The sequence below is a fragment of the Macaca mulatta genome, chromosome 9 (assembly GCF_049350105.2).
Source record: "Macaca mulatta isolate MMU2019108-1 chromosome 9, T2T-MMU8v2.0, whole genome shotgun sequence".
NCBI classification, from domain to species: domain Eukaryota; kingdom Metazoa; phylum Chordata; class Mammalia; order Primates; family Cercopithecidae; genus Macaca; species Macaca mulatta.
In genome coordinates this window covers 139426815-139453679 of record NC_133414.1, presented here as the reverse complement: position 1 = coordinate 139453679, position 26865 = coordinate 139426815, and the positions used below count along the sequence as shown (strand labels likewise).

Below are 26865 nucleotides of genomic sequence, written 5' to 3'. Positions count from 1 at the left end.
ATGAAAGTAGCCCAGCATATCAAACCCCAAGCCCAAGGTCAAATGGGGCACTTGACCTCCAAGATGTCTGCTTGGCCCTCTTCCAAGTGTACTTTCTTTTCATTCCCGCTCTAAAACTTTTTAATAAACTTTCACTCCGGCTCGGAAACTTGCCTCAGTCTCTTCTTCTGCTTTATGCCCCTCAGTCGAATTCCTTCTTCTGAGGTGGTGAGAACTGAGGTTGCTGCAGAGCCGTAGGGATTTGCAGCCAGTAACACTACTCAAATCAATCTCCCCAAAGGCTCCCAGGGGAGGGGCTTTTCAAAGGCAGTCTGGGGGAAGGGGTGGTGGTGGCCAGCTAATGGATGCTGCTGCAGATGGGTTGGGTTGGAGACGAAATCACAGGGGTCAGAGCTGCCCTCTTGAGCTGAGTTGCTTCTAGGTGGGCCACAGGAGTGGGGCTGGTGGTTTGGGTGGAGCCAGGTGTCAGACAAGCAAAAAATCTGAAAAGATCTCAAAAGGCTAATTTATAGTAGTGAAGTTGCGTATTTTGTGACCAGTCTACACCTTAGCAGAATTCAGGTTTCTCTCCTCTTCCTAGCCTGACGGCCTTTCATTAGCTTTATAAAGGCGGCTGAGTTTTAGAGAAGGCCTATTATCATTTAAACTCTAAACTAGAGGTCTCCCAGAGTTGGCTTAGCCAAAGCCCAGGAATGATTATAGGAGAGGCATGACTGAGCGGGGCAGGAGAGGGCTCCCCTGACATCCTACCAGTAAAGTCAGGTGACCGTCAGGCAGTTGTTACACTGTCTCTCTAAAATAATAATTGGTCGCAGACAGTGCCAGGGAAAGGCAGTTTCCCAAGAGCTAGAAACACCTCAAGCTGGTTACAGGGGGCGGGTGAGGATTTCGATTAGATCTCTTTTATTGACATAGTTTCTTCACTGTTAATTTTTTTGCAGAGGTGGTTTCGGTTTTTCCCACCTTCCTCGGTCCAGCCACCTGTGCTCTCCTGTTTAAGGCCTCCAATCACTTTGTCAGGTGGGCATCTGCATTACACCCATTTTGCAGATAAGGAATCTAGGGATCAGACTGGTCAGTAGCTTTGCCGAGGACGCACAGCAGACAAGCGGTGGGCTTGACCCAGCGTGGCCTTTTTGAAAGTCCTTGTTCCTGATGGCCACGGAGCAGCCCTTCCAAGCGGCTTCCCCACCTCCTGCCAGGATGATTTGAAAAGAGTCCAGGCTGGCCTTGAACTCGAGGTTCCCATAGGGGAGACAGACTGCCAAGCCCTAAACATGGGTCATCCTTGGCACTGAGCCCCCACCTGCCCGCTGGCCTTTGCCTTTTCTTTCTATAGGATGACCCCATTGAAGCCTCACTCACTTCAGAGCCACCTAATAAACTTAAGAACATTGTTTTATTTAAATGCTCCCAAAATACTCCTGTCATAGCCACGACGTAAAGAAGCCATCAGCTATTTTCGATGAGAGTAAAAGTTATTCTAGAATCAGAGCGGCATTTTAATACTTTGAATAACAAAATAAAAGCAAGGCCAAAGAAAACAAAGATTTCAGAGCTGGGACCAGTGTCCAGGGAGGGCAGGAGGTGGCCCAAGACGCCCTGCCTACGGTCCCCGCTCTGCTACCTGGTCCCTTTCCAGAGCCCCCATCTGTCTCCCCCATCCTGCTAAAGGTTTACAGTTGCCTCCCGTTCCTGGAATATCTCAGTCTGCTGCTCTAAGCCTTTCGTGTGTCCTCTGCTAGAGCCCCAGCTCACATTTTCTAGGAAGGGAGAACTTCCTTACTTTTAATGTTTTTTTAAAGCTCCAGTGAACACTTCCTCTCTAAGCAGATTTCCATTTCAAAGGGAACATTACCTTTCCTTGTAGGTCTCTTACACCAGATTATTATTATTATTATTATTTTCAGTTTTCTGCAAGTGGATACAAACTCTTTAGCTTCCTAGAATGCCAGGGCTTCTAATTCATTCCTGAGTAAAAGCCTAATCTGTCTTTATCCTAAATGACAGAGGAGATACTTTAGATACATATCAAAAGTAATTGTTTTTAAAAGAAATACAAGTCTTGAGTAAGTATCTTCTCAGACTCACCCTCAGGCTACATGGTGGTCTTTTCTATCAGATTTCCTGTAAATATGTATCTCTCATCCCTCCCCACTACCCTCAGCGTGTTTCAAAGGCCTCTGCATCAAGGAGATTTTCATCTCCTTTTAATTGGATGGGGCTTTAAAGAGAGTGTGGGTAATTCATACTCCAACGTGAATACCTTGGACAACGTTTCCGTGCCAGAGAGAAGGCAGATTCAGTAGGATCTAGATTTAGATGATCTCAGTGAAAGAAGCGCTTTAACCTCTGCGATTGAATACCCTGCTTTGGCTCCATTCTCAGAAGTGCTACAGGTTTATCAGGTTTGCCACAGTCCCAATGAAAAAGCCCCGTATCAGCAGACAACTTTATTTTCTGATGCGAAATCTTTAATTCAATTTATGGCATTCTCGAAATTGCCGGTTGACTTGCAGCACGGAGGACGGTCTCCCCACCCCTGCTTTCCCCCAGATGATACGAGACGTGTTCTTTTGAGATGATAATCTTCTCTCTATTTTTCTGAACCTCCTGGTTTCAGGAAGTTCCATTTCTTCAAGTTCCATGAATAGAAAATGGAATAAAAACTTTCTTTTATAATAAAACTCCTTCCTTAGTTCCCAGACAGGAGCAGCTGTAGAGAATGCAGCAGGAATTGATTTCTTACCCATGAGGTGATGTTGATGATTCTGATAGGATGACAACATGGATGTCGCAGGACAAGGGAACAGCAGCAGATGAAAGGAAAGATGCCAGCCGGGACAGCCGTCCCTTTCTAATAATTCAGGCTGGCGATGACTCACCAGGATACTGGTGGGCGACTCTGGTTTCATTTGCTGACTAGCTGTAAGTAACTCACCAGTGGAGATACTTTATAGGATGCTTGCATTTCAGACATCCTTCTAAAATTCATCTGTTCTGTTTTTTTACAGCAGTTATTGGGAAAAGAGTCATACTCAATTACCCTCCGAATTACCAGAGTCCCACACACGTCTCTGACATCAAAATGGATTAAAATCACTGGTGTGGAAGAATCCAGAGCTCTGGGGGAGGTCCGTCAGCAGCAGCACAGGGGCCAGGGAGGCCCAGGGCTAGCAGGAGGCTGCGTTCAGTCCGTTCTTTGCTCAATGCGTGCTGAGTGACAGCGTCCCTTCCAGGTGTGTGGCTGGCGGCCCTGGTGAGGTGGGCCTGGTTGATTCCAAGGGCCCAGCTAGTCTTGGTGTTGCCTGCAACTGTACTGCAAGGAATGGAGACCCTTTTCAAGCATGTCCACTCTCTCCAGGCCCCTCCCTTTTTCCTTGAGCCAGGCCTCATCCTTGGTCCTCCTGGAGTGCTCAGCCGGCACTGACTGATCTGGTGCAGGATTGACTTTTTGCGAAGACCTTTCTGAGGCAGACTCAGGCCTGACTCCCTGCCCCAGCAAAGATGGTCTGCAGTTGAAAGCTGACTGATCTTGCAGTAATGATGCCAAAGTCACCCCAAGTGTGCACAAGATGGACCAGACACGGCAATGTCATACTGGAGCACTGCCCCATCACACGGGAATCCCTGCCTTGTCAAATCAGAGTCACAGCTGTGTAATACAGGAGTCACTGCCTGTGTCATCCAGGAGCCACTATTTGTGTCATCCAGGAGCCACGACCCATGTCATACAGGAGTCACTACTCAGGTCATACAGGAACCACTGTCCAGGATATGCAGGACCCAATACCCGGGTCATACAGGGACCACTGCCCGGATCATACAGGGACCACTGCCCAGGTCATACAGGATTCATTGCCCGGGTCATACAGGATTCACTGCCCCGGTCATACAAGAGCCATTGCCCGGGTCATACAGGGACCACTGCCTGGGTCATACAGGAGCCACTGCCCGGATCATACAGGAGCCACTGCCCAGGTCATACAGGAGCCACTGCCCAGGTCATACAGGAGCCACTGCCCAGGTCATACAGGGACCACTGCCCGGATCATACAGGAGCCACTGCCCGGATCATACAGGAGCCACTGCCCGGGTCATACAGGGACCACTGCCCGGGTCATACAGGAGTCACTGCCCGGGTCATACAGGAGTCACTGCCTGGGTCATACAGGGACCACTGCCCGGGTCATACAGGGACCACTGCCTGGGTCATACAGGAGCCACTGCCCGGGTCATACAGGAGTCACTGTCCCAGTCATACAGGACATACTGCCTGGTCACGCAGGAGCCACTACCTGTGTCATGCAGGAGTCACTGCTCAGATCTCATATGATCCACTGCCCATGTGACTTATGCTCATCAACATGGCTTCTTTATTCCACAGCAATTCCTTATTAGTCAAAACAGAAAACTATTCACTCAGCTTGTAATGTGCTAGGTAAAAAATGATTTTTTTTTTTTTTTAACAGAGATAGGGTATTTTTTCTTTTGTAGTTTTGCAAAGACTATTGTCTTTTGTAGTTTTGCAAAGACTACATTTGTAGTTTTGCAAAGAAAGACCTTGAAAAGCCTAAAGCAGGCAGCAAGAGATACAGCTGGTTCTTGCTCGGTGCTTTAATTGGAGAGAGAGAGACACGGAGCTGCTCACTCCTGCCTTCCACGGCAGTTACTGGCCACTGGTGAGGGAGTGGGCTCCAGAGACAACAGGAGGAGAGGAACAGCAAGTGCAGATCACCCTTTATGGAGTGTTGTAGAAAGAGGAGGAGAAATGGGCAGTGGCTGGACAGGGGAGTTGGAACAAGAAAGAACTCTCTTTAAAGATGAGAGCAATAATGGCATGGTTGCAGGTGGGAGGGTGGGAGCTGACAGAACAACACGTGGTTGCTGCAAGGGGAGAGTGCAGATGTGCTGGTGAGATGTCCTGGGATTGGGAGGAATCCAGGGCACAGGGTGGGGAGCCGCCAAGTATCACTACAGCTGTGACCTGGCCCAGGGCTCTCTATGCACCCAGCATCACTGCAGCTGTGACCTGGCCCAGGACTCTCTGTATACACAGCATCACTGCAGCTGTGACCTGGCCCAGGACTCTCTGTATACACAGCATCACTGCAGCTGTGACCTGGCCAAGGGCTCTCTACACACCCAGCATCACTGCAGCTGTGACCTGACCCAGGGCTCTCTACGTACCCAGCATCACTGCAGCTGAGACCTGACCCAGGACTCTCTATGTACCCAGCATCACTGCAGCTGTGACCTGACCCAGGGCTCTCTATGTACCCAGCATCACTGCAGCTGAGACCTGACCCAGGACTCTCTACGTACCCAGCATCACTGCAGCTGTGACCTGACCCAGGGCTCTCTACACACCCAGCATCACTGCAGCTGAGACCTGACCCAGGACTCTCTATGTACCCAGCATCACTGCAGCTGTGGCCTGACCCAGGGCTCTCTATGTACCCAGCATCACTGCAGCTGAGACCTGACCCAGGGCTCTCTATGCATGCAGCATCACTGCAGCTGTGACCTGGCCCAGGACTCTCTGTATACACAGCATCACTGCAGCTGTGACCTGGCCCAGGGTTCTCTATGTACCCAGCATCACTGCAGCTGTGACCTGGCCCAGGGCTCTCTATGCACCCAGCATCACTGCAGCTGTGACCTGGCCCAGGGTTCTCTATGTACCCAGCATCACTGCAGCTGTGACCTGGCCCAGGGCTCTCTATGCACCCAGCATCACTGCAGCTGTGACCTGGCCCAGGGTTCTCTATGTACCCAGCATCACTGCAGCTGTGACCTGGCCCAGGGTTCTCTATGTACCCAGCATCACTGCAGCTGTGACCTGGCCCAGGGCTCTCTATGTACCCAGCATCACTGCAGCTGTGACCCCGTCCTTTAAATGCCCTGCACAGGACTGCTCCGTGTGCGCCCTCGCTGCCTTGCTCAATGCTGAAAGGAGGAAAGGACCCCCCATCTGCTCTCTGCAGCAAGTGGAGCATTTCCTCCGTACATCTTCCTCCCAGCAAGAACTCTGGGCTTCCAGGCCAGTGGTGGCCCCAGTCACTCCTGGCACATGCTTTTCTGACTCTGACCCTATTCAAGGGTCTTTGGCACCGCGGAATTAGCTAACTTGAAGTCTCATGATATCACTTCCACCTGCCACTAGCTCTGTGGGGCTCAGGCCTGGCCCAATGCCCCACCCCTCGTCTGGTCTCTGGCCCCCACCCTCCCTCCTCTAAGTCTGCTGCCACCATGTTACCAGAATTACTCCCTGAAAAGAGGAATATGATGTCATTATTTTCTACTTTCTTGAAATTTCCACTGGGTCCTTGTAAGCCAAATCTTTAGGACACAATACAGGGCCACTGGCAAACTAGCTCCAATGTCCTTGCTATGCTCTGAATGTTTCTGTCTCTCCCAAATTCACAGGCTGAAATCCTCAGCTTCAAGGTGTTGGCATTAGGAGATGAGGCCTTTGAGGGTGATTAGGTCAGGAGGTTGGAGCCCTCACGAATGAGTGAGGATGAGTGGCCTCAAAACAGAGGCCCAGGAGAGTGCCCTCACACCTGCCAGGACATGACGACACAGAGAAGGCAACATCGTGGAGCAGGCAGAGGGCCCTCTCCAGACATCAGATCTGCGAGTGCCTTGATCTGGGAATTCCCAGGTCCAGAACGGTGAGAAATGAATTTGTGGTTTATAAACCACACCATCTGTGGCATTTTGTTACAGGAGCACGAAGGGACGAAGGCAGTCAGTCCCCCGCATTGCTATCTCCCAGGATGGCTCTCCTTCCCTGGAAAAGCGAGATGTTGTCAGTAGCTCTTCCCCTTCCGGCGCTATTCTCACACTCTGGAATTCCCGATCCTTCCAGCCATCATCTGGCAAACTTAATTTCACTCTTCAAGAAGCGCTAAACATGACCATCTCTGTGAAGTCTTCTCCAGCTCTCCAAAAGAAGGCATCACTCCTCACCTGTGAGATAGGGAGAGCCAGCGCCCACCTGTGTGATGGGCGGAAGGTGGGTTTCGTTATTTATCTGCTCATACAACAGCCCTGATGGTAGAATTGCCTCGAGGTGGGCCTGGCTCCATCTGGATATTTCATGGTGCAGGATGGCACTGGGCACACTTGGGCTTTGAGTGGAAAAAGCTTGTTAGTGATCCCACATGAACTAAGGGAGCAGTGTTGTTACTGACTCGAAAATGGACTTTCTCATGCTTTGTCATAAATTACTATACAGGAGCAAATCATAAAGAACATATGATCTTTCTGAATATTCAGGCCAAATGCTGGCTGAATAGGTTCTGCTAATATCACATTTTCAAAAATTCTAGAAATGCCAACAAGAAACCCATATGAAGGCTCCATTATGTTGACCTGCAATCCCTCTTAATAACAACTGTTTCCAAAGAGAAACTTAAAGGATGAGAAGATTTCACCCAAATACTTGGAAAAGAGATACAAACATTTGACCAAAAATGGAAATTTGCTCCAAACTCCTATTTTTAGTTTACATGATACAAGATGCTTTTTTTTTTTTTTTTTTTTTTTAACTTTGGTGCAAGGCAAAGTGTGAACTTTGTCAAGGAAAGGTTATTTTAAGAGAAAATAAAACAGAGCTCCAGCTGAAAATAGTCACGGGGCTTCATATATCACTTGGGCTATAAATTATGTATCGCATTTGTCAACCTGCCAGGCTGTTTCTTGATTTCAGAGGTGGCTGGTGTTGGCTAATACTGACTGCCTCACTCTGACTGCACTTTCCTTAGAGGAGGACTTCTATCTTTGACTCTCAGCCTCCACAGAGAAGCCTGGTAATTTTCAGTGAAGTACTTGGATTAAGGGCTTTATTGAAAATTACTAGGCCTCAACCAAACACAATAAGACAGACAATTCAGAGCATCTTCAGAAAAGAACACTGGTCTGCCATGATAAAACCGAACAGAAGGCTTTTGGGGGACGCTCAGGCGGGCGGTAAGAATAGAACGGAAAAGGAGCAAGGAGTCATTATTAGCTCGAGAAGGAAGAAACGTAAAAGAATGAAAATGGAAACAGATGGAAATGACATTTTGCAGAGAAAAAGATTAAGAAACCAAGAGCTAGGCTGAAAGACATTCAAAACTTTAAAAAACGGTGGAAAAGTAAAAATAGAAGAATGATTCCTTGGGGAAGAAATACAGAAAGATAACAGAACATCATTCATAAAGCCAGTGTCCAATATAAAACAGCAGCAAACCCATTCTGCCTTGCTGGTTTCTAAGCACAAAGGCAGAGAAACTTTAATATCACCCGATTCCCATCTCTCCCTGGCCCCCCCTGGTCTCCCGGGGAGCAAAGAGAGACGCCATTGCAGGGGGCCTGGGATGGGGACCCCTGCTCCCTTAATGGCCTGCTCGGCCTTGTCCAGAGGCAAGCTTGTCCTGGATTCTGGAAGCCCCTATTTGCCCTAGGAGGCTGTAGATATTTCAAACAATGAATGAGTTCTAGGATGTATATCCTTTCCACAGAGAAAGTATGTAAATGAAGATTTCCTTAATTGCATATGGAAACGGGCCACGAGGAGACAAGCTGGGCCAGTGGAGCTGTAGCTGGGTCACGGTTTTGCCAGACTGATGTCCCACTCGGCTTCCATTTTATCATCTTGCAAGCCCCAGTGATCACCGGTCTCCAAGCTTAACTGAGGTCTTAAGTCTCCTTACCCCAATACATTTTTAAAACTGGAATTGCATTTTTTCCCCCCTAAAATGAAATACATGTAAGATCGAACCAAGGAAATTCTTGTGATATAAACACTCCAAGGGCTGCGGGCACATGCTCAGGACGTGAGCCTGGTGCACGTGGCGCCATCAGCCAGGTCGGTAAGTTCTGTGGATGCTGACTGTCCTCCCTGCATGCTTGTCTGCCCGTTCGCTCACTGAATAAACTGCTGTAATCATTCGGACGGAAGATTGTTATTTTTAACATACAAGATTCTAGACAGGAAAATCCAGCCCTGGTCTTGCAAGAATCTGTCTCCGTCTGATCCATAACCATTGCAGTGAACATGGTGCTAAAGTCAAGTTCGTGTTAGCCTTGGGAAAGGAGCACCCTGATAAAATCCGACTGCGATGCGGCACGTGGCAGAGTGGGGTGGGATCTGCCCCCAGCCCGGTGCTGGGGACAGGTGGGAGGCATGGCCTTTCGCTCTCCCAGGGGCTCAGTCTGGGTCAGGAAGCAAGATCTGTAACAAACAAAATATGCCCCAAATAAGGAACTTTATGGAAAGTCTGACTGACGGCCACCTTCTTGATTGTGTGCTGTGTGCTCAAGTGCTGGCCAGAATGTGCTCATCTCACTAACAAACGACCACCTTGAAAGTCCCGTGCCTGTGTATGTGTGTGGGCAGGGGGTGTCTGGGACCTGGCTGTACTCACTGTTCAATTCTGCTTTGAGCCTAAAACCACTCTTTAAAAAGCTATTTTAAAAAAATGGAGTGGAGCCCAGGCCACGGCACAGATCTCTCAGAGGGAGATCCAGAGGTGGCAGCCACAGCCACTGCCTCTGCTCTTAGGAGCTTTTGTCAGCACGGGCCCTGGGGACTCAGGGATGGTTGCTGGAGCAGCTGGGACATCACCTGGGAGCTTCTCAGAAATGCAGAGCCTTGGGCCCCACCCCAGACCAGCTGAATCAAAATCTGGATTTTTAACAAGATTCCCCAGTGAACTCCAAAAGCCAAGAACGTTTGAGAGCAGTGAAATATGCCCAGAAGGCAGGAAGGCAGCCGTCATGGCAGCCGTCACACGAGACAGCAGCAAGAAGCAGCTGGTCCACGCCGGGACAGACCATGGGAAGACGCAAGGGCTTGGGGATCAGAGGGCATGTTCAGAAGAAGGCCAGATGCTGTGGGTGATGAGAGGGTACATCTGGAGGTTCGATTCCTACTCTAAGAAGCTTCGTGCCAGGTGAGAGGCCTGGATCACCTGCAGAGGAGATGGGGGAATCCCTGAGGTTTGGGCATCTTTGAAGCAGTTCACGCTGTGATCCAGAGGCCATATTATTAGAAACCCGACTGGTATCTACCTGCAGGAGCAGAAGGGTGGAGACAGGCATGGGGCCTTGGGGAGGAGAGTGGGTAGGCATCTCAGACAGACCCAGGTGAGAGGGACTGAGAACTTACAAGGAGACACAAAGTAAACTGGATCTAGCAGCAGGGCTTCTGCCCAGATGCCCGAGTTGTTCAAAAGTGCCTCAGGTAGAACTGGGCCAAGATGGTGCCGATCTTAGAGCCAGTCTGTCAGCGGGGAAGGCTCATATTCCCTGAGGCACGTGGATAGACAGATCCTGAGGAGCAAACGTGACTTATCCTTGCTAAGCCCGGGAAATGAAAAATGAGATTGTAATGGGATTTGTCCAAAGCACAAATGAAAACAACATCACCGAGGGGCAAAATTCTAAATTTTAATAATAAAATACGTATCGGAAAACTCTGTCTTGCTCCAACAAGAAGATGCTGCTTTTTCTTGATTTCTCACACTTTATCTTTGCAGCTACCTCTTTCTACCTCTCTTCTATTTGCCTCATCTGTATTTCCTTCAGGGCCATGTGAAAGCTCCCAAGTCCCCCTTCCCTCCAGGTTCCCACTGGTAACTGCCGTACTCTTGACAGCTGTCTCACTGCTACGGAAATGACTTTGAGTCACAGGACAAAAAACGTCGTATCTTGGTGCTTGTGATTACGCTCGATCATGCTTTCTTCCGTGCCATTTCCACATATATTTTATTCTTTCCAGACTTGGGTCCCCATTTTGTAACTCTTTTAGAAATCTTTAGCTTTTTAAATATTCATGTAGTATAAGGAGTAGATACCAACAGGCACGCAGGCAATTCCGGCTGCCCGTGAGGCCCTACAGGACAGCGGGCAGCTTCCGCTTCCCAGTCGAATGTGGGTGGCAGTGCTGGTCTGAGGATGTTCTTGGCGCTCAACAAGAGCAAAGTCTTTGACTCAGAGCAGCACCGTCCAACAGGAACCCAAGAGGAGCCACATCTGTGAATGCTGCATTTCCTAGCTGCTACCTTTTAAAGACTAAAACTAATTGTAGTACTATCGACTCTATCTAAAATATTACTATTTCAACATGAAATCTATACAGACAAATGAATGAGACACCTGGTGTGGGTATTAGTTTGCCAGGGCTGCCATAACGAGGCACTGACTGGGTACTGGGGACCTCAAGTCACATTCATTCACTTCCTCACTGTTCTGGAGGCCAGGATTCTGCCATCAAAGTGTCTGCAGGGCTGGTGTCCTCTGAGTCCTCTCTCCTTGGCTTGTGGACGGCCGCCCTCTTGCTGTATCCTCAACATGGTCTTCCCTCTGGGTGTGTCTGCATCCTAATCCCTCTTCTTATAAGGATACCAGTCAGATTGAATTAGGACCCACCCTAATGACCTCATTTCACCTTAATTACCTCTTTAAAGACCCTACCTCCAAATACAGTCACATTTTGAAACACTGAAATTAGGACTTCAACATAGGAATTTTGCGGGGATGCAACTCAGCCCATAAGAACATATTTTTTTTGTACTTTGTCTTAGAAACATGGTTCACACGGGCCCAATGGCCACATGTGGTTCAGGACTCAGTACTGGACAACAGTGAGGGTTAGAGTCCTACCCATTAATTGGGAGCTGGTTTCTCTGGTGCTCAGCTGTTCAGAGGGCTTAAAGAGACATCTAAGACTAATTTATAAAGAAAAGAGGTTTAATCAGCTCACAGTTCCACAGGCTGTACAGGAAGCACGGCAGCATCTACTTCTGGGGAGGCCCCAGGGAGCTTATACTCATGGCGGAAGGCAACATGGGCAGGCATCTCACATGGCAGGTGCAGGACTGAGAGCAGAAGGTGGGGAGGTCCCACACATTTTTTTTTTTTTTCTTTTGAGATGGAGTCTCTGTCACCCAGGCTGGAGTGCAGTGGCTGGATCTTGGTTCACTGCAACCTCCACCTCCCAGGTTCAAGCGATTCTCAAGCCTCAGCCTCCCGAGTAGCTGGGATTACAGACGCCTGCTACCACGCCCGGCTAATTTTTGTATTTTCAGTAGAAACAGGGTTTTGCCATATTGGCCAGACTGGTCTCAAACTCTTGACCTCAGGTGATCCGCCCACCTCAGCCTCCCAAAGTGCTGGGATTACAGGCGTGAGCCACCATGCCCGGCCGGTCTCACACAGTTTTGAACAACCCAGATCTCAAGAGAACTCACTCACTCTCACGACACAGCACCAAGAAGGAAATCTACCCTTATGACCCAATCACCTCCCACCAGGCCCCACCTCCAACACTGGAGATTACAATGACTTGGGATTTGGGCAGGGACCCAGATCCAAACCATATCAGGGCCCCACACCAATCAAGGCTCTCCTTCAAGTTTCCTTGGGCTGTGTCACCTGCCAGTTAAGGCCTGTGATGACCTGTGGACCATTTAAAAAATATTTTTCCCCCAAGATAACTGCAATCTGGGAATGGAGTGTGGAAAGGCATGCCCTGGGCCATTCCAACTTCCAGCTTCTCAACCTTCTGTCATAGCCTTTGTCTTATTCCACTGCATTTAGGAAAGGCAGGAGGATGTTATTTCTCAAATGATGGCACATCCCCAAAGCAGCCAGGGATACTCAGGCCTCAGCCTTGTTTCTTAAACAAAAGTGATTCGAAGTCTGGCACAAAATGTCACACTTTGAGCTTCTACTGTGACCCCCTTCCCTCCCGCACTGGCCACATGGTGGGATTCCCCACATCACAGTCACAGGGGTCAGGAGCCCATTCTCTCAGGCTGCTTCTCCTGCAGGATCCTGCCTACCTAAGCCCCCTCTCTAACAGAAGAAAGAAACTCCACGACAGAGAAACGAGGATTGAGGCCCAATACATTTTATGAGATGCTATTCTCACATTTCTAGTTGTGGGGAAGTCGAGTTATTTGGGAGACTAGTGTGGACGTTGTCCTTCTCAGAATACATGCATACTTAGGGGATTTCTAGATGAACTTTTGTTAATCTAGATTGGATTGTGCTCTTGATTGGAACCCGACTCACCTGTCTAACGAGCTGTGTGGTGCATGTGGGTGCTGCTCACACTCACCTGCCCCTAAGGGCACTGTTCCACCCCTTGAAGTCTGGAGTGACCATTGATCTGCTTCAGCCAATGACATGAACACTGTCATTTTGGGGCAGAAGCCCCAGGGCAGGGGACTCCTTGCTGTCCTCTCTGGCTGTGTCCCTCTGTGGTGGAACCTCTGCTCACCTGGGTTCCAAGTGAAAAGGAGGACATGGAGCATGTGTGAGAAACACACCTGAGCTGTTTGGAGCCATGGAGATTCGGAGAGGTTCAAACTCCAGCACAGGCCATCCAGACTGCTACAGAAGATGAATTATTTCCTACTGCTCTTTTTCCCAGAAAATGTAATACTTGTTGATGTTAAAATGAATTTTTTGCCTTGCAGCTGATCACTCAGATACTTCAAATTTCATTTTATCAAATTCTTTCCAGCACCTGTTCTTCGTCTCGCTTTAGTTTTAGAGGGATAAGGAGGCTTTGTTCCTTTTTAACATTCTCGTGGAAATATTATGGATATTCAGAAGTGGTTTTTCCATCGGTTTTATCAATACAGCTACTATGAAGAAAATCCTCCTGAAACTCATTCTGATTCAAGGCCAGCCAATGATCACTTTGCCATAGCCCTTGTTCTGTCTTCACCAAAACACAGGGACATCTGAGGACAATCCTTGAGTCAGTTTTCCTTCAGCTGCCCATCCCATTTTGTCACTTGAATTTATTTTTTCTAAGGCGGGCTTTCTCAACCTGGACACGACAGGGATTCTGGTCTATTTCTTTCTGGTGTGGGTGCCATGTGTGCACTGTTGGAGGGTTAGCAGCACCTTCTCTTCCCCTAGTCAGGAAAACTCACAATACTCCTGCAGATCTCAGTTGAGAACCACTGTTCTGAACCAAACACATTCATTTTGCCCTTCCATGTGATTTTTTTGATGAACTATCACTATGTAGAAAAAGATATTTGGCTACCTTTGCTAAAAAAAAAAAAAAAAAAAGAAAAAAAGAAAAAAGACTTTGTTTTTTGATTTATCATTTATTGAAGGCCACCCGTCCTGCCATCCATGAGCATTTCTCATATGTCAGGAAGCATGTTAAATGTTGACTTTTCATTCATCTGTTCATTCTTTGCACACACATCCATAATGGAATGAGCACGTGCTGTCTGCCAGGCACTGTTCTGAGCATTAGATGCGTGGTGGGGAATCGACGGGTGAGGCTCTGTCTTCACAGAGCTCAGAGCCTACTGGGGAACTCATTAAAGAAACACACAAGCAAATCTATCATTGCAAATGATAGTAGGTGCCATAAAGGAGAAAAGAGGATGTTTCCGTGGCTGGAGAAGAGGTGACATTTCAGCTGACACAGGAAGGAGTAAGCCCAGGGCACAGCAGGGAGACATTCTTTGAGTCCACCACGCACACGTGGTCCTCTACCACAAAGAAACAGGTAGCCCAGAATGCCAATCGTGCCCCGAATGAGAAAGCCTGGCTTAGTAAAAGCTAATTCAAGTGACAAAATGGTACAGGCAGCAAAAGGAAAACTGACTCAAGCAATGTCCTCAAGCCAGCGCAGCAGAAACCCGCTGGGCAGTGGCAGGAAAGGGCTGGTGCATTTCAGGACGCAGAAGGGCCAGTGTGGCTGGAACACAGAGGGCAAGGGAGGGAATGATGGTGGAGAGGTCGCGGGAGCCAACGCTGGTCAGAGGATGTGCTGCCACAAAGAGAACCTGGCAACAGCCATCAACAAATGCACACATGCCTTCAGTCCCACGACCTCTGGCCCTTGGGCCTCCCGGCCACCCCAGGGTCCCTGCCTCCTGCCCTGCCCATTCAGTAGCACTGCTCGCCCTTCTCTAGAACACTATGGAGCCAAGAAGCCACTGCAGGGAAGGGTTGGCTGCATTTGCTCCATTTCTTTGCCAGTTTGCTGAGAAACAGGATTCTCCTGGCTAACCTAGTACAATTTTAGTAATTGGCCCTAATCCTCAATGCTTCTCATTCCGGAGAACAAAAATATATCCTGTTCTACTACAGCAGCGGTCCCCAACATTTTTGGCACCAGGGACTGATTTCAGGGAGGAAAATTTTTCCATGGACCGGGGTAGGGGATGGTTTCAGGATGATTGAAGGGCATTACATTTATCGTGTACTTTATTTCTATTACTATTACAGTGTAATACCTAACGAAATAATTATACAACTCACCATAATGTAGAATCAGTGGGAGCCTGAGGTTGTTTTCCTGCAACTAGATGATCCCATCAGGGGAAGATGGGAGACAGTGACAGATCATCAGGCATTAGATTCTCATAAAGAGGGTGGCCCCTGGATCCCTCACATGCACAGTTCACAACAGGGATCACGCTCCTGTGAGAATCTAATGGTGCTGCTGATCTGGCAGGAGCTGGAGCTCAGGTGGTAATGCGGGCGATGGGAACAGCTGTAAAAACAGATGAAGCTTTGCTTGCTCACCCGCCGCTCACCTGCTGCTGTGCAGCCTGGTTCCTAACAGGCCACGAACTGCACCGGGGCCGAGGACCTGGGGTTTGGAGACCCCTGAACTACTGGACTGGGTGTAATTCACAGAACATTTCTGATCCTTATTTCCAAGCAGCCTTTGGGAGCCCACATGCCATTCTGAAAACTTCAGACTTTCTCCCTGTGTCAAGAATGGCAGGGACAAATAAAGGACGCAGCAATACTTACTCTGAATGTGAGCAGAATCCCAAGCTTGGGACCACGGGGACTGTGTTAAGTCATTGTTTTCAGTGGGGTTTGGTTTACGTCAACAGCCACAAACAGGGGCAGCCATCATCCCTCCCGGGCGTCACTGTAACTGTGGGTAGGACTGTGTCCCCAGAAATATCTGAAGTCCTAACCCCTGGTATTTCTGATTCTGACCTTATTTGGAAACAGGGTATTTGAATGTAATCAAGGGAAGATGAGGACCTGCTGGAGGAGAGTGGGCCCTCATCTAACTGCTGGTACCTCCTAAGGAGAAGGAGATTGAGACAGAGACTCGCATGAGGAGAAGGCCTGTGATGATGAAGGCAGAACTTGGAGCGAGGTAGTTACAGCTGACCAGTGCCAGGGACCACAAGCAACACATGCAAAGGAAAAGACACGGGGCAGATTCTCCCCTGCAGTCTTCAGAGGGGGTGGCCACGCCAACACCGTGACATCAGGCTTGCAGCTCCCATCACTAAGCTATGAGAATACATTCACGTTGTTGAAAGCCACCCAGTTTGTGCGACAGCAGCCCTAGGATGTGAACGTCAGTACCTTCATAAAGTGTGCCAGCCACTTTTCTCAAAGGAAAAAAAAATAAAACAGGTTCTGAAATGAGTTAGGAATCTTGATGAAACCAAAGAAGGAGTTCCAATGTCACTTCAGTGGCAGGTTTCAAAAACTTCTGAAACTGAAACAGCCTTTTTTTTTTTTTTTTTAATAGTTACTGCATATCTGAATCACAAGAACTACAGTGATCAAATACAATACTGGCTGATTAAAATGACGGCAGGTTTCCTTTTAGTGGAAGTCAAGTGGAATCTATAATTTTGTTTAAGCCAATTAAACTAGAAGCCACCAGGATGGAGCAATATCCATCCTACCATGGGATTAATTCTTCCGTGACAATAGAAAAATGCAAGATGTCAAAGGAATACATTAGCTCTGTGGGCACGGAAACACCTCCAAATCGGTGTTCCAGACTTAGTTCCCTCTGGTAAGGGTTATAAAAATACTTGGTGCTTTTATAGAGCATCTATAAAAGGGCTATTGATTTTTTTTTTTTTTTTAAGATTTCTACTTTTAAGTGCAAGCTGAAGGAACATGCATAAAACATTTCAATATACAATTTGTAACAAATTTCTGGTTCTGCAAACATCACAGGCGAAAAAAACGTGTTTACAACGTTGCAGGTAGGTGCAAGGGAAGAGGAAAATAAGAAAAATTGCTTTTTGTTTGCTTTTTACCTTGCCTTTGTCGAAGTAGTGGATGATTTCCTGGTAGAGCTGCTCCTTCAGCTGTCCCTGCGTGGTGGCCTGGTACCCGTCCCGCTGGGTGAGGTGGGCCACACACACATCCTCCGACCACTAAGGGAGAAGCAGAGCATGAGCGGCCCCGAGGCAGACACACCCAAGGACGTCAGAATGGTGTGAGCTTCACATCGGACACGTGTGGGGGCCGCGGTTCTGGAGACACGCGTGGCTGCTGTCAACAGGCTGGCGATTGCCAGGGCAGAGCCTCTGTCTGGACACACCGACAGGCATAAAAGACGTGGGGGAGGCAGAGCTGCAGTGGGGTTCACACAAAAGAAAAACCCAGCAGGTTCTGGAAAGCACAGAACCGGCAGCTTGCAAATGCCACCTCCTAATACCCCGGGACAAATCAGGAACCAGGTGATCCAGGGCCATCCCAAGGGCGGCACCCCAGGGCTCTGGTCTCAGTGTTGCGTGGGTTGGCATTTTAATCAACAGCAAAGACAGTATATGGAAAGGGACCGGAAAGGCTGTCAAGCTCCTTAAGGATGGGGAGGTGTCTGCACCATCAGCCATAGGCATGGTGCTGGGCACAGAGTCAGGGCTTGGCCAGTATTCCTGGAAGCATTGGTGCAGTCAGTGTGTGAGCTGAAGATGCACGAGGAGACACGCCAGAGGGAAGGCAGGGCCACTTGACAGATACAACGTGTCAGCTCCTGAACTTGGGCTCAACACATCAGTGGCATTAAGTATAGGGTTCAATAAAATTCAGCAGCTATTTGATGAGGACCTGCTGTGTGCCCGAGCTGGGTCAAAGAGGAGGTGGAAGACGCCTGACCCCCAGGATGGTGCAATTCTACATTAGAGCATAATGACACAGGACAACACTGTGTGAGCTAGGATCGGGCCGCTGGACTCCAGCCTGGACAACAGAGCAAGACCCTTCTCCAAGAAGAAGAAGAAAAACAGAACAAGAAAAAGAACACTGCAAAAAAAGACTCCATGAGCACCCAAGGGCAGGAGGCATGTGCTCCCACTGGGCAGCCTGGAGGCTCACGGGAGGACAGGGTGAGCATGCGCTTGCTTACTGCTGGTCCCAGGAGAGGGAGCTTGACCCTGTTTTCAGCCAGGCCACGGAGGGTGCTGCAAATAAGGCACTAAGTGGGAAGCTGGGGTCTAGGCAATGGGGCAAGGCTCCGTCAGCTGCTTACTGTCTTAGCACATGCCCCTCCCCACTTTCCTGAAACCACGGGCCGGGGGGGTACCTCCTGCTAGACATCAGGTCTCCCAGGCACTGGGCATGGGCCCTGAATGGCTCCCCCTTTCCAGGAAGGTCAGGCAGGAGTGAGAAGCCTTTAAGTGGTCTGCAAAGTTTTTCACCTTAAAATTAAACTTGCATCTCTCCATCACAATTGGACAAACTCTGTAACTTTGAAGTTTGTACAACATAATTGGTCTACTTTTATTGGAGGATGGAGAATAAAAGTAAAACTAGATTCTGAAATGTAACCACAATAAAATAAATTAAGAACAAGCAGGTTCAGAATCCAAATGACTTCTTTGCATTTTTAAATCAGGTTTGCAAATGAAAACATTGACTAGGGAAGGAAAAATCCTCTCTACCTTCCACTTCCACATGGAGATGTAATAATTTGATTGCTAGGTGAAAAACTAAAGCTTTTATCGCTCTTGGTTTTGACGAAAGATATGCCTAACCAAAAAAGATTCTATTTGAGGATTTTCAGTTAACAAACAATAATATATCTGTCATACTGAAGAATTTTCACAACGATACAAATCATGTCCTTTGGTGAGTTGATTAAATAGCATGAATTCACATTTACAGTAATATCAAAACATACTTAGAAAAAATTGCAAAATGTAATGGGGCAAAAGATATGGAGAGAGATTATGTAGAATTCACCATTAAACTGGAAAATTCAGAAGCCCAGGGGAAATGATAATGCAATTGGGCCTATCGATTTGAGCTGTGAAACAAACCATCATGCAGTTTGTGACAAACCCATCTGTACTCAATAAATCCAATGATTAAACAAACGATGCTTTTATGCACATATATATGTTTTACATTCACACACGCATATAAAAGTTTACATTCTGTGAGAGACGGAGTAAGGGTTGAGTGAGCAGTTTGTCAACCCCATTTTAATTTCCCTGAGGTAAAAGAAATATCTTCACATTTGCAAAAACACCTTGTTACTGAAATTTGAGTTTCGAATAAATGAAGGCCGTCAGAATTCATAGTGTGAGAGCTGGTATCAGATGTACCAACTGAAACCTCCATCCTCATAAATTATGCTCCTTGGGAGAGCCTTACGTGGCACGGGGCCAAATGGGTCCTCAGCCAGCCTCAGGAGGACAACTGATGAGGCCTCCAGACTGAGCTGAGCTCTGTGTGTTTATTTGTAACAGACACTGCTGTTTCTAGGCAGAGGCCAACTTCCACTCCCAAATGTCTCTAGGGCAGCCTGTGTATATCTGTGTCACAGAAGCTAGCAGAAATTTCAGCATCGGGCCAAAGATGGAAAGAGTCTTACCAGAGTTTTACTTCATAACACAATGTCTTCCTGAACTCCTATTACCTAATTGACACTACTTAATACCCATTTAATGTAATTTTCTCTGGTTCTCTTTCATTACATTTTTGGTTTTTAGGAGGCTGGCCTAGATTTGGAAACATGACTCCTTGAATGAGTAGTCTTGTGGAATGCCACCAAACTAAATTCTAATTCTTGTAACTGTTCTTATGCATCCAGTTCATAATTTTTCAAATTTTTATAAGGATGTCATGAGCAAGATCATCTAATAACTTGCTGAAGTTGTGAAATATAAATCTAGGGGCTGTATAGCAGTTTATCCATCCATCCATCCATCCATCCATCCATCCATCCATCCATCCATCCATCCATCCATCCATCACTGTAAACAATGGAAGTCAACGTCTGAAGCTATCTGAGTAATAAAAGAACCACTAAGAGTTGACGTTGTCATGCCAGACCTGTGCTAGGAGCAACACGCTTTAGAAGAATCAGGCAGAGAGCGCTAGCAGGAGGTCTCAACGTGAACTGATAGAGTGAAAAGTCATGATCTGGTCCCTAACTCTTTACTAAGACAATTAGGGGTGTGTCGCATCCTACCTCTTAGCTGTTCTACCAGGAAAATTCCTTCTTGATATTGTTCTTCACCATCCTGGAGTCCTCTAGTCCTGAACAAGGAACTGTAGAATCTCTAACTTGCTGTCAGCTCACAGTCAAGTGATGGGAGTTTACAATGCTCAGTGATCACTTGCTACGACATCTAATTAAATCTGCATTCAGAAGGGACAAATCTCTAACCAAAGTACTTCCTAAATTTTTTTGATTGTATCCTTGCATTTATTTAGTCAATTTCATAAAACCTTAAGTTATACTTACTAAAATTTGTCATGGAAAAATGAAATTCTCAATACTCTTAGAATGTATAACAATAGAATCGTCATGTAATTGACATTACCTTAAGAAGCTTTGCATGGAGAAGCAAGGTGTAGGCCGCCTCGGTGTAGTTATCACACTCCTTGTGCAGGTCACAGAGCTTGTACAAATACCTGAGACAAGAAGACAGAGGTATGTTCTTCAAATGTCACTAAATAATTTGTGTTGAGGACTGCAAGAGCTAAATTCTATGTTCAACAGTAAATCACAGCTATACTTTCTTTTTACAATGTTCATAATTCATAATGCCTTAAAAACTTTTGGTACAGAAAGCACTAAGAAAAACTCAGGAAAAAGATAAAGATGATACACAAAGGTAGAATTTTCCTTTAAATTTCTCATTCCTTTTCATTTTCCCTTAAACATTTTTAATGAGACACCCAATGCTTGATTGTGATTTCCTACATTTCTACTGAGTCCAAATGCACAACGAAATCTGTAAAACTACAAATCCATCAGAATAAAGAGCTCCAATGATTACAGTCAACGTGATCAAAAGAATTTCTTTGCCATAAAGAAATACAGGTAACTGAGTTATTGAATTCACATAGCAGGTTTTTAAAAAGGAGAAATAAAAAAACCCTAGAAATAGAAAATTAGACAACCACACTCAAGTGTAATAAACACATCACTAAAAACTCATGTTGCGTAGGTTACATCCTTCTCCTAGTCTCCAGAGTGGTAATCTTCCTAATTATTTGACACTAGACTTTAGAAGTAACCAAGAGAGAGGGGCTCAATCACAGTCCCTCACTTCAGGGAGCAAGGTGAGTAGGGAAGCAAAATCCAGCAGGCAATGCAAAACATTTCTCTTCTTCATGGAAGAAAGACATAAAAAACATGGGACTAGGGCATCCGTTAACTAATAGCAGACTGAAAAATTATAACTCACCTATGTCTGGTAAAGTTATAACTGGATTTCTCACTGGATCATATAACTTACTGTGAAACATTAAAATGTATGTGCTTATCTTTTTGCAAAAGGGCCACAAGAGTTGGTCAACAGGGACAAAACGCTGTGAAACAATTATTAGTAGTTTTGCTTCTGAGTTGACTAAAGGTGACCACCAAGAACTCAGCACCAGTCTGGACAACACGAGGGCTGCACGAGGGCTGAGAACGTATCGGGGAGCTCCACCAAACTCTACCTTATACGTTTCACAATTTTCTACAAAATAAACCTCTGTGGCTATAATACATTTCTCAGCATACGTAAGCATACAACATATATTATTATTTATAATTAACATGCAAACAAGTGTGATGCATACATACCTTATGTACATTTCTTCTCTTTCAATTTCTTTGTAGAAATTCTGAAAAACCATAATACTGTCTTAAGAAATCTGTTCCACAAAAGGTGTCACATGCACATTAAAAATTCAAGATACTTCATCTTCTGTCAAACATGGCCAAATGGACCCAGCTCTTCGGATCAGAACCATAAATTCACATAAATTGCCAAAGCATCTTACACGGTTCTTCACTTTTATTTTTTGCTAGTCAAACACAATTCCATTTCTACACTGAACACTATAACGACTAAAATCAACTCCTATCACTTGAAAGTCACTTGTCTTTAGTTAAAGTATTACCCAAAAAGACATGAAGATGTGATATCTTAGCCATAGTAATCTTATGAGAACAAACGAATACATAAATAAATATCCCAAATTTGGGAATAAGCAAATAAGTATCATCAACATGATTTAAAGCTTTCTGGGCCCAGCCTCAGCAAAAAAGACAATATGATAATATAGATCTGAGGTATGAATACACTAGCCAATATATTAAAGACATATATTAAAAGGTAAAGTAAATTTAATTAACACTGAATAAATAATTCACTTCCCCCAGCTGCACTTGCCACGCTTGGAGTGCTCAACAGCCTCATGGGGCTAGTGTTACTGTATCAAACAGTATAGACACAAGACCGTTCCATTATCCCAGAACTTTCTGGTAGATAGCACTGTTCCAGGCAGACAAACCTTCCAAACCACGGTTAAATAAAAAAAAAATATGGGCTGCCTCTGAAAAAGATCCCTGTGTATAAACACTGATGGAGAAAGCTTAGTTAGTAGATTAAAACCAATGGATTATTTCTACATCTTTACTGGAAAATATCGTCTGGTTGAGCAATAATATTTCTATCAAAATTATATTTCTTACGGTGAACATCTCCATAAACACTTTAAAACCTTTTTCACACAGGAGCCACCAGAAGGGCACAGAAGTCACCTAACAAGGCCTAAGGTAAGGAAACATCAGAGTCACTTTCAATGTGCAATTTAGCACCTAAAAACGATGTTAGTTCTCTAGAATTGGAGCCTGAAGTAACTAGTGAATATCACCATTACAGAGACATGCAATTATCCAAGAAAATGGCATAGGCTCTTTAATTTCATGAGCGAAACCCAGCATTGCTTCTACAATTGATGTCTCTGAAAAGAAATGATAACTAAGTCTAGAAAATAAGCGGGGGCACATTTAGAAAAATGCACCAAGATTTTCAAGTTTCGTTGCCTCTGACATTTTAATGTCCTCCAGTTCATATGACACGGCTCAGTAATGAGGATATTTTCAGCAGACAACTCAGCGTCGCAACAAAGAGAATCTGCATCAAAGGCAGACGATAAGTCCTTCATTTCCAACTCAATCTCGCCAGTATTTACAAGCCAGGGTTTCACACCAGCCCCTTCTCTACTCGTATTTTTAATCCTTTCTCAGGTTTTGATCATTTTTCTTTACAATGTCACAATGGGAATATCATGCGACCTTCATTCCTCTCTCGGAGATACGAAATGTCTTCTATTTTCTGCCTGTGCTGAGTCCTGTTGCCTTCCTAGGACTTCAAAACCTCTCCACAACCGAAGTACACTCATCTCCAATCCCAATTTCTATATAAAACCTTTGTGTTTCTTACGTAAAGGTCCACGCGGTGCTCCCACTCCTCCTGGGCTCCGCGGGCAGCCTTGTCTCTCAAGTCCCCCCACACCAGGGCTGACTGACGTCTGTGCCAAGCTTGCAGCTCAGCTCCCAGAGGAACCCCATTGGGACCAGCCCCCCAACTCCAATCCACCGCTAGGCATTGATCTTCCAGAACGCAGACATCAGAATTATATTTCCATTTTGGACTAAAACAGATACCAAGATTTTAAAAATACCGGACCCCACTCTGCATTTAATTAGCCTTGTCACGGGGCCATGAAGAGAAGTAACCGGCATCTGCAAAGTAATGACAAGTCTACCCGTCTCAGAGATGGGATGTGTGGGTGACTGCACAGAAGAACTAAGTGACACTCAGCAACGTTAGTGACCAATAATTAAAGATGCTCGATTATGAGGTGTCAGTGAAATCCTAGTTAAAGAATTACAAATATATATCCAAGATCCAATATACATGCAGATATCCTTGCAGGGGATGTCTTGGGGACTTAGGTGGCCAAGGAGCGTGACTGCTCGCATCTCTTGCTTTTTCATTTTCATTTTTCTTCTTTTGTTGTTGAGACAGAGTCTACCTCTGCTGCCCAGGCTGAAGTGCAGTGGTGTGATCTGGGCTCACTGCAACCTCTGCCTCCCGGGTTCAAGCTATTCTCTTGCCTCAGCCTCCCGAGTAGCTGGGATTACAGGCACCCAACACCACACCCAGCTAATTTTTGTATTTTTAGTAGAGACAGGGTTTTACCATGTTGGCCAGGCTGGTCTCAAACTCCTGACTTCAAGTGATCCTCCCTCCTTGGCCTCACAAAGTGCAATAGGTGTGAGCCACTGTACTTGATCCCATTTTTGTTCTTTTAAGGGCAAAAAAATAGGACGTGAAGGAGCTCACACAGCTTACAATGTTCCACTAACTGTGTTTTGGTAAGAAACCACAAAGCTGGTTCTAAAGAAAACTTGGCAACAGACTTAAAGAGCATCAGTAAATTCTATATTCATTTTATTTATTTAATTTTTTAACTTTAGGCTTCATTTTTTCTTAGTGACTAAAAGAGTATATTTTATACATCTCTAATATCTATACATCTATATTCATTTAGAGATGGTTATACATACCCATCCCTATTAAACTCTGCTGCTGTAATAAAAGTACCAGGAGGAAAGGGAAAACTTGACCAGGAAATGGAGCTGGGCAGTGAGTATTTATGGTTAGGACACCTAGCTACCTATCTTTAAAACTCTGGTTTCTTGTTTCTCTTTATTCCACAGATTTATTTTCTAAATGAAAAAACGGTGACCGTTGGGATCCATTTTACCATCCCCAGGAAATGGTTAAGAACATAACACTTGACTTTTCACTAAATGACTCAGGACATTCCCATTTGAAGAAAGTTAATAATGTCAGATAATCTTGAGAACCCTGGGTGTATTTCTTAGTTAAAACTGAGCAAGTGCCGACCACAGTAACAGTACATGGGCACTGAGGCAGGCTCTGAATGAAAGAGGAGCACAAGTTCACATTGGAAAGTGTGATTATAGGTTTTAATACAAGAGTTTTTTTTCCTGACCCTAGATTCAGGTGACAAGAGCCCATATTCAGACCACACCACCATTTCTCCACTGTTTCACGTCCTGGTGAACCTAAGAGATCTTGCTTAAAACAAATAGAAGACTCAATCATCAAAGTTGGAAAACTAAAAAACTTATTGATAATTCTTCCTTCTGGGCACTTATCAGCCTCTTAGATCCCCTTAAGGATTAGGAGGAACACTAAAAAGTTATGTCCATAATAGGGAAGGATTTTGTAAAGGTCTCCCTTTCTTTCCCATAGAAAAATACTGGTTCCTATTTCACGTCAATTACATTGGCACCATGACAATACATTACTTTGAACGCTGGCTGGAATGCAAGAAGACAGTGAAGCAAGCACCAGGTTCTTTCCTGTCTGTAAGATCAAACCAACTGACCTGGGGCAGAGCTTGCTGCTGTACCCCTTGCTCAGTCTCCAGGTGAATATGAAGACAAACACAGTCACCGCCCAGACCTCAGGATCAGACATCAGAGGCCAGTAATTTCGACAGTAGCCTAAGACACTATGATGGATCTGCAAACATTCAGATTTGTCAAGCTCACAGATTCTTCTGTGTCCAGTTGATCGACGAGACCATCAGAGGCATTCTTCGCACTGTTGCAGTGCTTTACCCATCTTCTTTGGTGTTTTATCTGCTTTTTCCACTAGAGCCCTTAGGATATTCATCACAGTTATTTTAAATTGCAGCTCTGATTATTTCAAAACCTCTGCCATATCAGAGTCTGGTTCTAATGCCTGCTCTGCCTCTTCACTGTGTTTCTGTCTTTAGTGTGCATTGTGATAATACGTTGAAAGTGAGTATGATGGACTGGGTAAAAGGAATCCAGTACTGGCTCCAGTGGTGGTTTCTGTTCCTGGGCTTCCACTCTGTGGTTCTCTGTATCTTCTTGTTTCTCTGACTTTGGGGTCAGAAGTTTGTCTATGGATCTAAGAAGATGGAACTAATAATTGTTGATTATTTTCCATTTATTCAGCTTTTTTCTTGTTGTGAGGACGGGAGTGACAATTTGCAAGCTCTACACGCTAGACCAAAAACTGGTTCCTTATTATTTAGACTTTTAAGGAAAGGAAAACGTGTTAGAGAAATGCTTATCATTAGCCTAACCAGGTTGTCCAGCCATGGGATGAAGGGGCGAAGACTGCTCATGATCTTTTAGCTGTGAAATTCCTCATGGCAAAGCACAGATCCAGCACTGATACCACAGTCGATGAAAAGTGAAAGTATTCTTTTCGTTTATCTTTTTAATCCACACAACTCTGGCTTTTTAAAGAATGATGTGTCATGTTCCTCCGGGCACAGAAGTCCATTTCCGTGAGCATAAAGCACCCACAAGTCCACATACAAGGTGGATGTGGCAGTGAGGGCTATGTATCCAAATGTTATTGGCGACTCTGAAATCCAGAGGCCAGTGGCTGGGAAGAGAAGGGAGGTAAGCAGAGCAAAGCAGGAGTAGTATTTTCTTGCATTCCTGCCATGGGACAGGCAAGGAAACTTGAGGAGAGCCCTACTACGGCCAGGAGTCAGCCCTTGTGTTTTCTTATAAGAAAAGCAGTGAAGGGAGAAGCAGAGAGCTCTGGAGCCAGGTTGTGGGAGTCACGAGGCTGCTGAGAGCCATGAGGCTGGCCAGGAGCTGAGCTTGTCACAAAGCTTCCCAAAAGCTCATCAGTACTAATGGATTTCCTGGATTAGGGACCACAACGACACCAGGAAGGCGGTGTCCACAGAACCCAGCTGTATCAGGGCAACAGCAGGAATGCAAAAGGCAGACAGATGGCAGCA

The 26865-nt window shown here is 45.9% G+C and overlaps 1 protein-coding gene across 2 annotated transcripts in view; it reads right to left on the bottom strand.

The window, feature by feature from the left end:
• Positions 1-26865, bottom strand: part of DOCK1 (dedicator of cytokinesis 1) — a 549533-nt gene that overhangs the window by 51331 nt on the left and 471337 nt on the right. For both annotated transcript variants that reach the window (XM_077945604.1, XM_077945605.1), the window contains exons 36-38: positions 21833-21873; positions 20580-20670; positions 17061-17180 (exon numbers count right to left, since the gene is read on the bottom strand). In XM_077945604.1, the coding sequence (XP_077801730.1) occupies positions 17061-17180; positions 20580-20670; positions 21833-21873 (252 nt within the window). The remainder of the gene's footprint in view (positions 1-17060; positions 17181-20579; positions 20671-21832; positions 21874-26865) is intronic.